This window comes from Microtus oregoni, unplaced genomic scaffold (assembly GCF_018167655.1).
Source record: "Microtus oregoni isolate MIOR12 unplaced genomic scaffold, Mior012 000022F_ref0000154, whole genome shotgun sequence".
Taxonomy (NCBI): Eukaryota; Metazoa; Chordata; class Mammalia; order Rodentia; family Cricetidae; genus Microtus; species Microtus oregoni.
The window spans coordinates 14,215,631-14,227,956 of record NW_024543081.1 but is presented as its reverse complement, the minus strand read 5'-3'; the positions used below and the strand labels follow the sequence as shown (position 1 = coordinate 14,227,956).

Below are 12,326 nucleotides of genomic sequence, written 5' to 3'. Positions count from 1 at the left end.
CCTGTATATGCTTGCATGCTAGAGGGTGTCAGACCTCATTACAGATGGCTGTGAGCCACCATGTGGTTGCTGGGAATTGAACTCAGGACCTCTGGAAGAGCAGGCAATGCTCTTAACCTCTGAGCCATTTCTCCAGCCCCTCTTTCTTTCTTTCTCTCTCTCTCTCTCTCTCTCTCTCTCTCTCTCTCTCTCTTTCTTTGTTTTGTTTTTCTAGACAGGGTTTCTCTGTGCAGCCCTGGTTGTCCTGGAATTCACTCTGTAGACCATGCTGGCCTCAAACTCACAGAGATCCACCTGCCTCTGCCTCCTAAGTGCTGGAACTAAAGGTGTGTGCCACCATACTCAGCAGGACTGTACCTTCCTGGTGGCCAGCACTGCTCTCTGCTGGCTTGCTTAAGTCAAACCACGATGGTACTCAGTGCACAGAACATGGCGACATCTAACTAGTGCAGAAAGCCAACAGGGTTAAAGGATCATGCATTTCCTGGTGGCCCTCTCACCTGGGCCCCATTTCTGTGAAGATCAGCAGAAGTTGGGGTTTCTGGTGAGAGAACTGGAGAGGATGCCCATGGGGCAGGGGTGGCTGTACTCATCCTGGTGCCATCTCTGGGGCAGAAGCTTTGGGGACCAACCAGCTCTTCAGGTAAGTGGAGTTAAAGAGGATCATTAGTTTCGATTCTTCTTGTTCCTCCCTATGTCACTCAGCAGGAGATTAAACATCCCAGCTGCACACATGTCCTATTCTAGGGCGAGTAGGCACCCGCACATCAACCTGTCATAGATGGCAGTTGACAGAGCTGGGCACAGGATGCCCACGGTGGGGATGGGAGCACTGGGTGCTGGGGGGAAGTGAGTGCTGGGGTAGGTGCTGGGTGCTATGTGCTACCAGGTGCTGCCTATGCATTGGGTACTGAATGGGCCCTGCTTGTGGGGAGGTTCTGGAGAGCTGCCAGGTACAGGGGGCTGCAGAGTTGCTTTCTTAGTCTTAAAGGAAGAGGGAAGATGGAGGTTATCTGCTGGGAGGGTATCCAGGGAGGGAACTGCAAACTCGTGGGCTCTTGGAACCTACGCAGACATACTAGCTCGGTCATCAGTGTCAAGCAGCCGTGAAGGCAGAGGGAGACTAGAGGAGCAGGGGGCTTGGTGGCTTGGACTGAGTGGCCTATTCCTCTGACCTCATTTCCCCAGTCCCTAAGGGCGGGGCAATGCTGCCTGTTCCCAGGTGTCACAGATCCTAACTGGAACCGTGTCTGCACTCTGGCCAGGCTTGGCATTTGTTTGATGGGTGGATAACCAAGCATGCCTGTCCTGGCGGGCTTGGCAAACCTGCCCCGCCTCGGTGTATCAAGCGCTTCCAGCCAGGCTTGGTTGGATCCACTTTCTACTTTCTTCTTTGACTGCTCTCGGAGCCTTCCACCCCTGCGCTGAGCTGTTCCCCGCAGGAGGTGGAAAGAGCGTGGGCTGGGGATTCACGCTGTTGACCTGGGCTAGATCTCAGCTGCTTCCTTTCTGGGTGGCCTTGGCAAGGGCTCCCGCTCCTGAGTCACACTCATGGTCTGTAAAACAGAGGTATGCACACGTGGGCTGGCCTGTAGGGTCGCCCGTGGCCAGTGAGGGAAGAAGTACAGGGAGCCAGGCCTAAGCAGGCGAGAAGTCATACCTGGCTGGGAGGGAGGTGGAAGAGGGCATGCATTGGGGGGGTTCAGGGTTTCTCACACTCTAAGTTGCCTGCTTCAGGGCACTTTCTTTCTCTGACCATTGCTCGGTTCCCAGAAAAAAAATGGCATCTTCTGCCCTTTGGGGTCGGGGAACTAAGGGATGGATGTTTGGACTTGTGGGGCCCCACCTGGGAATGGGAGGATGTGGGGAGGTGTTGGAGGCCGGAGGCAGCGGCAAGTCAAAGTGTCTGAGGCAGACAATGGGCACTGTGTGCGGGGCACGGGTGGGGCACTAGGGGGGCAGAGTGACACCCTGGCAGGAATGTGCCAGGCCTGTCTGGGAATGCCAGCCAGCACATTACTCCCCCGACCGGCTCCCCTGTGGCACGCTCCCTCATCTGGCAGCCCAGGTACTCAGAACACCGTGGGTCAAGGGTCAGAGCCTGGACCATCAGAAGGGAACCTGGGGATGGGGAGGGTGTGGCAGGCCTGCCAAGGTGCCCCCTAACCTAAGCCATGTCTCTGGGGGAATAATGTGGACAGACATCAGATGTGGTGTGTCACCGCCCGGCTGAGGCACTTCAGTCAGGGTCTCGCCTCTCTCTGGGACTCAGTTTACCCACCTTTGATCACTCTGTGGGGTCCTGTGGTGGCTGAACCACCTCCTCAATTGATCTCCTTCCTCCCTGTAGAGCAGTAACTTTGCTTGCCATGATCTCCTCTGGTCACGGGGCTCACCCAAGGAGCAAGAGCGTGCCACCTGAAGGCATTTTCCTCTCTCTGAGATGAGGCCTGCTTCCAGCTTCTTTCCTGCAGGCCTCACAGGGCCCTGGCAGGGGGATTCCCATGGGTGGAGGGTGGGCAAGGAAGGTCTTTCTGCTTGCCCCCTCTTTGGCCCCTTGCCTGTCACCCTATAGTTTTCTGGTGACCTTCTTCCCTTCTCTGGACCCCTCAGCCTCTAAGCTTGCTTCCACCAGAGCCTCGCATGTGCTTCCCACCTATACTTGCTTGCTCTTCCCAGTCACCTGGCTAGACTATTTTCATTTCTGTCATTTTATAGAAGGGGAAACTGAGGCCCAGGGACGTGATGGGAGCTCCAGGTCCAACAGCTGTCCATGGTACTCTTGTGCCTGTTCCTTGGCCCTAATGTCACAGTCAGTGAAGCTTAGACAGTTCATCAGGTGACACAATGACCAGCCCTACCAGGCCCAAACTCTCTTGGGCCTTGATGTGTTGTTTGAGGCATTTCCTTCCCTCCTCTCTGCAGAGCAGCTGGGATAAAGGGGTTGGACAGCTTAAACCTGTTTGCTTAAGGCCACATTTTGGGGTCAGGGAGTTCAGCTGGGGTCTGGAACCTCAGGGACAGTCCCTGTCTACATCAGTGGGGTATCCCTCTCACAGCCAGGGGAGCAGACACGATCCTTTCTGGGATTCCCCAGCCAGTGAGTCGAGAGATTGTCTCATGAGCCCCCAAGGTGGCCCAGGCTGCTGGATGACTTCATGGGTCTTTCCCACACCTGAGTCACTATGGCTCACAGACTGACCCTAAGGCACCTTTGGAAGAACGGGACTTGACCAGCCTGGGGGTGGGGGTGGGGTATGCTGGGCAGGTCTGGGTTCTGCTGAATAATGAACAGGGAGACAGAAGGAAGCTGGTAATGCCCCAGCTGGTGTAGCCTAGAGAATTCCTGTCCCTTTCTGGCCCTCAGGTCATCTGTGGTTCCCCTACTCCACCTCTTTGTCTTCTAGATTCTCCAACCAGGGCCCGTGACTGCACCAGAGCCAAAAAAAGAGAAGATCCCAGTCTGTCTCCTCTTGGCCCCACCCCCTGACAAGCATGGACAGGCCTAGGTGAGAAGGTTGACGCAGTCTTTCCACCTGGGGAAAGGCTAGTCTCAGGAGAGTGTGAGGTGCCAGAGAGTGGGGGTGGGGGCTTGTCACTGAGTACCTAAGCATCAGGTTCCTGACATCCCCTCAGAAGATACTGTCTCTAATCCTCAAATTCTCAAAGCCCGTTTTTCCAGAAGCCCCCGTTGGATTCGCAGCACCTGTGTGGAGGCTAACAGCCATCTCTAAGTTCAGTTCCAGCGGGTCTGACGCCCTCTCCTGACCTCCAAGGGCGCTGCACCCACATGGTGAAGAGACATTCAGGCAAAGCACATAAAAATGAAAGAAATCTTTACATAAATTCTCAAAGTATAATTAACACGCATAGTAAAAAATGCCTTCTAGGCATGTCAAAGCAGTTTAGTTAGGATCCCCGCTACATCCAAGGCTGCACCTGATAACTGGAAGCCAGTGACATCCCTCACTCCAGGTAACCACAGTCCTAGATCCCTTGGCACCCACTGGACAGTATACATAAGCAGAGACCAAGAGCAACGCTCTGCGGCACATCTGGAGAGACGCCACCTTGATCTGCCCTGCAGGTGGAGAGGATCCCCAGGATTCTTTTTTTTTTATATTTATTTATTTATTTATTTATTTATTTATTATGTATACAACATTCTGTCTGTGTGTATGTCTGCAGGCCAGAAGAGGGCACCAGACCTCATTCCAGATGGTTGTGAGCCACCATGTGGTTGCCGGGAATTGAACTCAGGACCTTTGGAAGAGCAGGCAATGCTCTTAACCACTGAGCCATCTCTCCAGCCCCCGATCCCCAGGATTCTGACTCTCGATCCGAGACTTCTGTTAGAGACTGGACCTGACCTTCAGCTAAGATACCTGGCACAGGTGAGCAGTTGTGGAGAGATGGGCTTAGGACCGAGCTTAGGAATTTAGTGTGTGAACCTTGTGTGGGAACCTTGTGCGTGATCAAATATAACTTTTGCTATACTAACTATGCTATACCAATACGACACAAAGCTTCCCCATCTTCACTGTCTAGGTGTAGAAACTGAGGTTCAAAAGGGAGGAGTCACATGGTCCTCGTACAGTGAGGTGGGCAGGACTTTCTGTACTGGTTTGGACCTCTTGGTTCCCTTTGGAGTCCACCCCACTTCCTTAGAAAGCAGCAGAGGCTTGGGCACAGGCAGGAGAGGTAGCGGGGGCAGAGCTGGTCTCTCTCTACTCCCCACTCCTGTGCCATGTGTCCAGGTACAACCAAGTAGCGGAGTAAGCTCCATGCCCTGCTCCACGTCCCCCTCACGTTGGTTAAGCCTTCTGCCCACTGCTCTTGTAAGTCTTTAAACAGCTTGATGACCAACTAATTACCTTGAACAGGGTCACGGGGTCACTTGAAAGCACCTGGTGCCTGAGACCAGAGTACCCGCTCCTCTATATCCCAGACCCCCTCCCCCACAAGTCCCCAACACGCTTTCTCTCCATGCAGATGAGAAGGTCCAAGTACCTTTCTGGCCTGTGTAGTGGGCTGACTAGGGTCCCCCAGGTTCTCGCCTGTCCAGGACCTCAGAATGTGAACTTAATAGGATTAGGGTTGTTCATGGAATTAGAGGAAGGATCTCAAGATGAGGTCATCCCAAGATGGAAGGGGCCGAAATCCAGGTAGGGCCCTTACGAGATGAAGGCTAGGGCCCTTACGAGATGAAGGCATGGGATATGTGAAAACCAACCAAAGGGGAGGAAGCCACGTGGAAAGAGGCAAAGACCGGAGATGAGTGGCGTCAAGAGCCACCAGGAGCAGAAAGAGGCCAACTTTTGCCGAAGTCCTCGGGTGCAGCGCCCACTTGTTAACTGCTGGTGTTGGATGTCCAGTGTGCAGAACTATGGAAGTGTCTGCCGTGCAAGCTTCAGTGCAGGAAACCAACGCACACTCTGTTACCCAGCCCTTTCCAGCCCGCTGTGTTCCTCTGCTTGCCTACACAGCTGTTGAATGTAAATGGTGGCTTGAGTTTTGGTTTTGTTTTTAGTGTGCTGTGAGTGTGCATGTGCAGGCGGGTGTTTACGCTTGTGCATGTCAACCTCCACTGTTAATCTTCAGACACGACCTTGCAGTGACCCCTCTACCGCAGACTCCTAAGTGCTAGGATTATAGACATGTACCACCATACCTACCTGGCTAGGATTATAGACACATACCATCATATCTACCTGGCTCCACCCAATTCTCTACCCACTGGGATATGTAAATGGAAAGGATTCAGAATAGGGGCTGCAGGGCCTTGGGGTCTTTCTTGGGAGCTCTGACGAGGGCAGAGAGGGTACCCTGCCCAGTCTGAGTATCCTCTTTCTCCATTCCCTCGGGGTTGCCTTCTAGCTGAGGTACCAGGCCAGTGGGGCCTCTGTAGTCACACACAATGGTCCCTCTGTGCCTGGCACAAAAGAAACTGTGAATGGAAAGGGCAGGGGTGAGGGCAGAGGAAATAAGGCTGCCTGTACTAGAAATGAGTTTTGGCGTTGGCAGAGGTCTGGGGTCCAGGACTGGGCATGAGGCCCTGGGCTAGACACTAGTTCACTGCTTTTGGGCTACCTGCATCCTCACTGTGATGATTTCAGAACAGCCTCTCTCCCTGATTATTTATCAATCCTGATACTGAGAGATGAGGGTCACATGACCTTCCCTGGAGTCTGGGCTCTCTCTGTCGGTGGTTGCACAATCCATGTGGCAGGCACAATGACAGTGGATAGGTTTCTGGGTTCAAGAAACTGCAACTTTAGGGGCCAGAGAGACAGAGGTTACAAGTGCCTATAGCTTTTTCAGAAAACCCGAATTCTGATTCCAAGACCCACATTGCTTGGCTCACAAACACCTGTAACTCTAGCTCTAGGGGATCTGACACCTTCTTCTGGCCTCTGTGGGCACACACACACACACACACACACACACACACACACAATACAAAGACTTTTTTTTCCTGAGACAGGGTTTCTCTGTACAGCCCTGGCTGTTCTAGAACTTACTTGGTAGGCCAAACTGGCCTTGAACTCAGATATCCGCCTACCTCTGCCTCCCTGCTTCCCGAGTGCTAGGATTAAAGGTGTGTGCCACCACTACCTGGCACAAATAAACCTTAAAACAAGCAAACTGTACCTTCCACTTTCCTGCTCTTGGAAACCCAGCCGTCATGTTTTGAGGAAGCCCAACAGCTCCCAGACGAGCCCCATGTGGGAAATAACAGAGCTCCAGGCATGAATCCTGCAGCACTAACGGGTCATCAAGCCTGTCCAGGGCCCTAGTTCCCCAGAGGACAGAAGAGTCTGCTGCACCTAGCTCAGCTTGCAGATGTGAGAGCCAGATGAATGCTTGCTTTAAAAACAAAAATCAAACAAACAAAAACCTGTGTGTGTGTGAGTGTGTGTGTGTAAACTTGTGTGCACAGGGGCTGTGCGAAGGTCAGAGGACAGCCTCAGTTGCCATTCCTTATTTTCTACCTTGTTAGAGAAAAGGTCTCTGTTTTCACATCCGACTTCATCAGGCTAGCTGACCTAAGAGCTTCTGGGAAAATCTGCCCCCACCTCTTCTCTCTCCACAGGAGTACTGGAATTCCAGCCACCACTGTCACAGCAGACTTTTCGTTAGTCCTTGGAATCCAAGCTCAGGTGCTTGCTCTTGTATGACAAGCATTTTAAGCACTGAGCCATCTCCCCAGCTCCTGCTCAACTAATATTTCAGGCCTGTATTTCCATAGCAACAGATAATTGCAATTCTTCAGGTTGGATGTGGTAGCTCACGTCTTTAATCCCAGTATTCAGGAGGCAGAGGCAGGTGAATCTCTGTGAGTTTGAGGCCAGCCTGGCCTACTAGCCTTGGCTACATATAGAGAGACTCTGTCTAAAAACAAGAAAATGGCAATTCTTCCTTGGCCAATAATGTCACCACTGATGCCTGTAAGCTGGTGAGAAACACGAGCTTTGTGGGAACACTCGTCAGTGGGCGCCAGGCCCCTCTCCTGGCCGCAGCTTCCGAGTCTGCAGGTGGCAATTGTAATAATACTTCATGAGAGTGGTTGAAGGCAAGATTGAAGACAAGGGACTCGGGGATGTGGACGTGCTCCATCAATGGCCGTTGCTTATTATTATTACTGTCTTTCTCTTTTTCCTTTTTATATTATATTAATAAATGTAATTATTTATGTATTTTTTATATTATTATTATTGTCTTTTTTGTTTGTTTTTCTTTCAGACTTTCTAAAGTGTTAGAATTACAGCCATGCACCTCTGTACCCAGATTTATGTGGTGCTGAGGACTGGACCCAGGGTGTACTGGGATCCTAGCTCCATTACCATCATTTTCTTTTTATATATATATTATTAATTTGATTTTAATTTAATGGACATTGGTGTGAGGTTTCAGATCCCCTGGAACAGGAGTTACAGACAGTTGTGGGCTGCCATGTGGGTGCTGAGAATTGAACCTGGGTCCTCTGGAAGAGCAGCCAGTGCTCTTAACCACTGAGCCATCTCTCCAGCCCCACCATCGTTTTCATATGCAGTAGCTAACTCCTTTCTCCAGGCAAGTCTTCACTGCCCGTTTCTTCAGGAGCCTCTTCTTCCGAGAAGCCTTCCATGGCCACCTCCATGCACTGGCACCAGTGCCCTGGACTAAGAGTCGTCCTGCATGGCCATTGCTTGTCTACCACACTGGCACCATCTCGTGGGTACCCTTCGAGAAGCCAGCCAAGGGCTAAGGCCTGGAAGCCAGGACTGAGAACAGGGACACGCTGATGGGGTGGGGGGCTCTGGGGATTTAATTTTTTAATAAAGCTGTGACGGTGGCCCAGGCTGCCTACCTTAGAGTACGCGGGTTTCTTTGTCCATGGGCATGCCTGCTTGGGTTGTCTTCATTCACGCATGTGCACACACACAGGAAAGGATATAGGTATGGGTCACACTACCATTAACTGCCAGGTCTCTACATACACCTGTGGGCGTGGGTGTATCCCTACAACGTGCCCTGACACTGGGGCATGACTCCGTGTGCCCAGAGCCAGGCTGTGGCAGGGTAAGTGGAGCAGCTGCTCCAACCAGGTTCTGCCATTTCTCATGCGGCAACTAAAAATAGCCAGTGCTCAACCCTTATCCCAGGAGACAGAGACCAGCAGGCAGGGCTCACAGGGCATCTCAGCCAGGCTTTTGTCCTTTCTTAGGCTACCACACTCCCTGGCCTTCCCTGCCCTGGGCTCCCATGACCTCATGCAAGCCTTGCTTACCAGAGTCACAGAAGAGGGAAGGGCCAAGGCCCTGCCCATGTCCAGGCAGCTGGACACAAGTAAGGCCCTGATAAGGTCAAGCAGGGATTGGGGTCCACCCCCGCCTCCGGCGAGGCATGCGGACATGAGTCAGCACAAGGGGCATCAGCAGCCTAGGCCTGGCCACAGGCTGCTGACAGAAGGCTGAAGGTGGACTATCTTCCCAGGAAGGCCAGGGATGGGTCACCTGAGCTCTGACCTCGTTTTCCAGCTCCTAGCTTCACTTCCAGCACAGAAGACCACTGCAGGCTGCCGCGCTGGCTCCTTGTCAGCTCTGGACACACCCTTGGCCTTGGAAAAGTTTAAGAGGAGCGTCTGGCTTCGTTTAGGAAGTGCCCATCCCTGCTCTCCCCAGGCAATCAGCATGGCCTTCAGGTTCAGGCTCCGCCAAACAGCTCAGAGCCCCCCCCCCCCCCTTCCCCTCGTCTCTGGAAAGGCAAGTCCTTCCCACAAGCATCCAGTCTCAGGGCTTTGTAAGCCCTGGAATGTCTTTTGAAGTTTCATCCACACTGGACCTCACAGGGTCCAGCCGAAGGCCAGGAGGTGTCATTGTTGTCCTCCTTTACAAGGGACAAAACCACAGGCTTGTAGGACAGATGTTGGCTGGAGACTCGCCAAGCTTCTGATTCCGCGCACGCTCCAACATCCACTGTGGCTGCCCGGCACTCTCCTGCTGGAGTGTTCAGCCTTAGAAGTGCCGACAACCCAAGGTCCAGAGCCCTGAACCTGGAAAGGCGCCCAGCTAGGGCTAGGTCAGCTAGAGCTATAGTGAGCCCCTTTCGCAAAACTAAACAAGTGGTTAAAGCTGGGCAATAGTGGCACTCGGGAGGCAGAGGCAGGCTGATCTCTGTGAGTTTGAGGCCAGCCTGGTCTACAAAGCGAGTTCTAGGTTAGTCAGGGCTACACACAGAAACTCTGTCTTGAAAAAAACAAAACAAAACAAAACATTTTTTTTTGTTCTGTTTTGTTTTGTTTTGCAACAGGGTTTCTCTGTGTAACAGTCCTGGCAGTCCTGGAATTCACTTTGTAGATCAGGCTGGCCTCGAATTCACAGAGATTCTCCTGCCTCTGCCTCCCGAGAGGATTAATGGCGTGAACCACCACCTCCCAATCATTTTTCTTTTTTAAAGTCAGTCTCATGCTCAGGGAGGTGGCTGTCAGTAAAGCACTTGCCTAGTTAAGCAGGAGGAGGAGGGTTCAAATCCCCAGAACCCACCCAAATGTCACATGGGTGTGGCTGTCTGCTGTAGTTCCAGTGCTGGGACAGTAGACAGGGATTCCACTAGGGAGATGGCTAGCCAGACACCCAGCCAAAGCCATGACTTCTGGATCTGATCGAGAGACACGACCTCAGTGACTAAAGGAGAGAGCAACGGAGGAAGACTCCTGACTGCTTCAGGAGTGCACGTGTGTGGTCATGAGCATGCCCACACACCCACACACATACACGCAGAGAGAGAGAGACACACACACCTCATACACACGCATTCAAAGCAGGGTGGGGGGAGATAAGAACTAGAGAGAATATTTTCATAACCCAGGTTGCCTTGAACTAGCCGTGTTGACAAAAATAGAGATTGGAGCTCTCGCTCCCCGGCCATCTTGGCGGCTGGTCTTGGTTGGGGGCCGTCCCGCACCTAAGGCAGGAAGATGGTGGCAGCAAAGAAGACGAAAAAGTCTCTGGAGTCGATCAACTCTCGGCTCCAGCTTGTTATGAAAAGTGGGAAGTACGTGCTGGGATACAAACAGACTCTGAAGATGATCAGACAGGGCAAAGCGAAATTGGTGATCCTCGCCAACAACTGCCCCGCCTTGAGGAAATCTGAAATAGAATACTATGCCATGTTGGCTAAAACTGGTGTCCATCACTACAGTGGCAATAACATTGAGTTGGGCACAGCGTGTGGAAAATACTACAGAGTATGCACACTGGCCATCATTGACCCAGGTGATTCTGACATTATTAGAAGCATGCCAGAACAGACTGGTGAAAAGTAAAAAGTTTTCCTTTAATAAAACTTTACCAGAGCTCCTTTTAAAAAAAAAAAAATAGAGATTGGAACTACTGATCCTCCGGCCTCTACAATCCAGGCCTTGGGATTACAGGATTATAGCCTTTTGTTTTTACTTCTCTCTCCGGTTTTTTGATTGTTTGTTTGCCTTGTTTTGAGTCAAGGTCTCACTACGTAGCAAAGGCTGCTCTGTAGAGCTTTAAGATCACAAAGATCTGCCTGCCTCTGCTTCCCAAGTGCTAGAATTTAAGGTTCAAGATCTTGGAAACCCAAGCTGAGCACAGTGGACCATGTCCATGCCTCCTGGGAGGTAGAGAGCAGCCATCCCTCAGACAGCGGCCTGATATGTCCAGAGGTGGGTGGCCTAGCTTGTTTCTGTCACCGTGATAAACATCGGGAATGAAAGTAACTTGGGAAAGAAAGGGTTTCTTAGGCATAGAGGTCTGGGTGGCAGTCTGTCACTGAGGGAAGGCAGGGCAGGCACTCAAGCAGGAGCAGAGGCGGGAGCCTCCGAGGTAGGCTGCGCAGCCTTCTCGGGCTCATTTCCTTATACCTGCAGGAGCAACACTGACCATCGCGGGCTGGGCTATATGTTCAGGTTTGTGTCAAGTTGACAAAAAACTAACCAGCACAATGTGACTGTGGGGGACAAGTGAAGTGGAGAAAGGGGGCAGGAAGCAAAAGGGTTGGGAGCGTCCCGTGAAAATCACGCCTCGTTCCCGTGAAGATGTATCCTTTGACTTCTTCTGCAATCAAATCAGAAGTCTGCAGTTTATCTTCATGTCTCTTTACTGTGTGACTTTAGGCAAAGGGCTTAATCTCTCTGGTCTTTTCATTACAGTAGTCAGTCAGATGGCGATCTAGCTCTTCCTGGGCCCAAGGGAAACCACGAATTCCCAGGATGCCCCACCTAGGGATCCACTTGGGCAGGATGTGCTGGCAGATCCCCAACTCTGAGCTTCTTTGTGGGTTGTTCAGCCCCAAGCTGGGCCATAGGTTCAGAGATGGTAAAGTCTGGCTGGACTGTGGCTAGTTCTTAGACCTAGGCCAGGGCATTCCCGGAAGGAGACCAGCTGCTCCCAGCCCAGCTGGACAGCAGGAGCGTGGGGTATGGAGGAGCCGGAACTGCCCCCTGGCTCAGGGAAGGAACCTGAAACCATTCTGGGCCAGGAACTGGACTGTTACAAAGCCCTGGGTGAGAATTCTTGGCTAAGACAGGGGAGGCCCCAGGACTTGGCCCGTCCCTGAGCCAGCTTCCTCAGCATCCGGTTCCTGACTCAGTTTCCTCCTGTGTAAAAATGGGGGCGATCACAGCCTAGTTTCACAGAGCTGCGTGGAGGACCCCACGAGCAGCATGGTAGAGGAGGGCTCTTCTGGGATCTCCTCCCCCCAGTCTCTGCAGGTACCTCAGGGACACCTGCAGACCCCCTTTCATGTCCCAGACTTAGAGACTTAAACAGAAAGAAGAGGAAACAGTTAAATACAAACAAACAAAACAGCCGTTC

The 12,326-nt window shown here is 52.2% G+C and overlaps 1 protein-coding gene across 1 annotated transcript; it reads left to right on the top strand.

Annotated features, from left to right (window-relative positions):
* Positions 1-10,399: 10,399 nt before the first annotated feature.
* LOC121461373 (60S ribosomal protein L30) lies at positions 10,400-10,859 on the top strand. Its single transcript, XM_041672429.1, has one exon. The coding sequence runs from the start codon at positions 10,460-10,462 to the stop codon at positions 10,805-10,807; it is 348 nt and encodes a 115-aa protein (XP_041528363.1). The 5' UTR covers positions 10,400-10,459; the 3' UTR covers positions 10,808-10,859.
* The last annotated feature ends 1,467 nt before the right edge of the window (positions 10,860-12,326 follow it).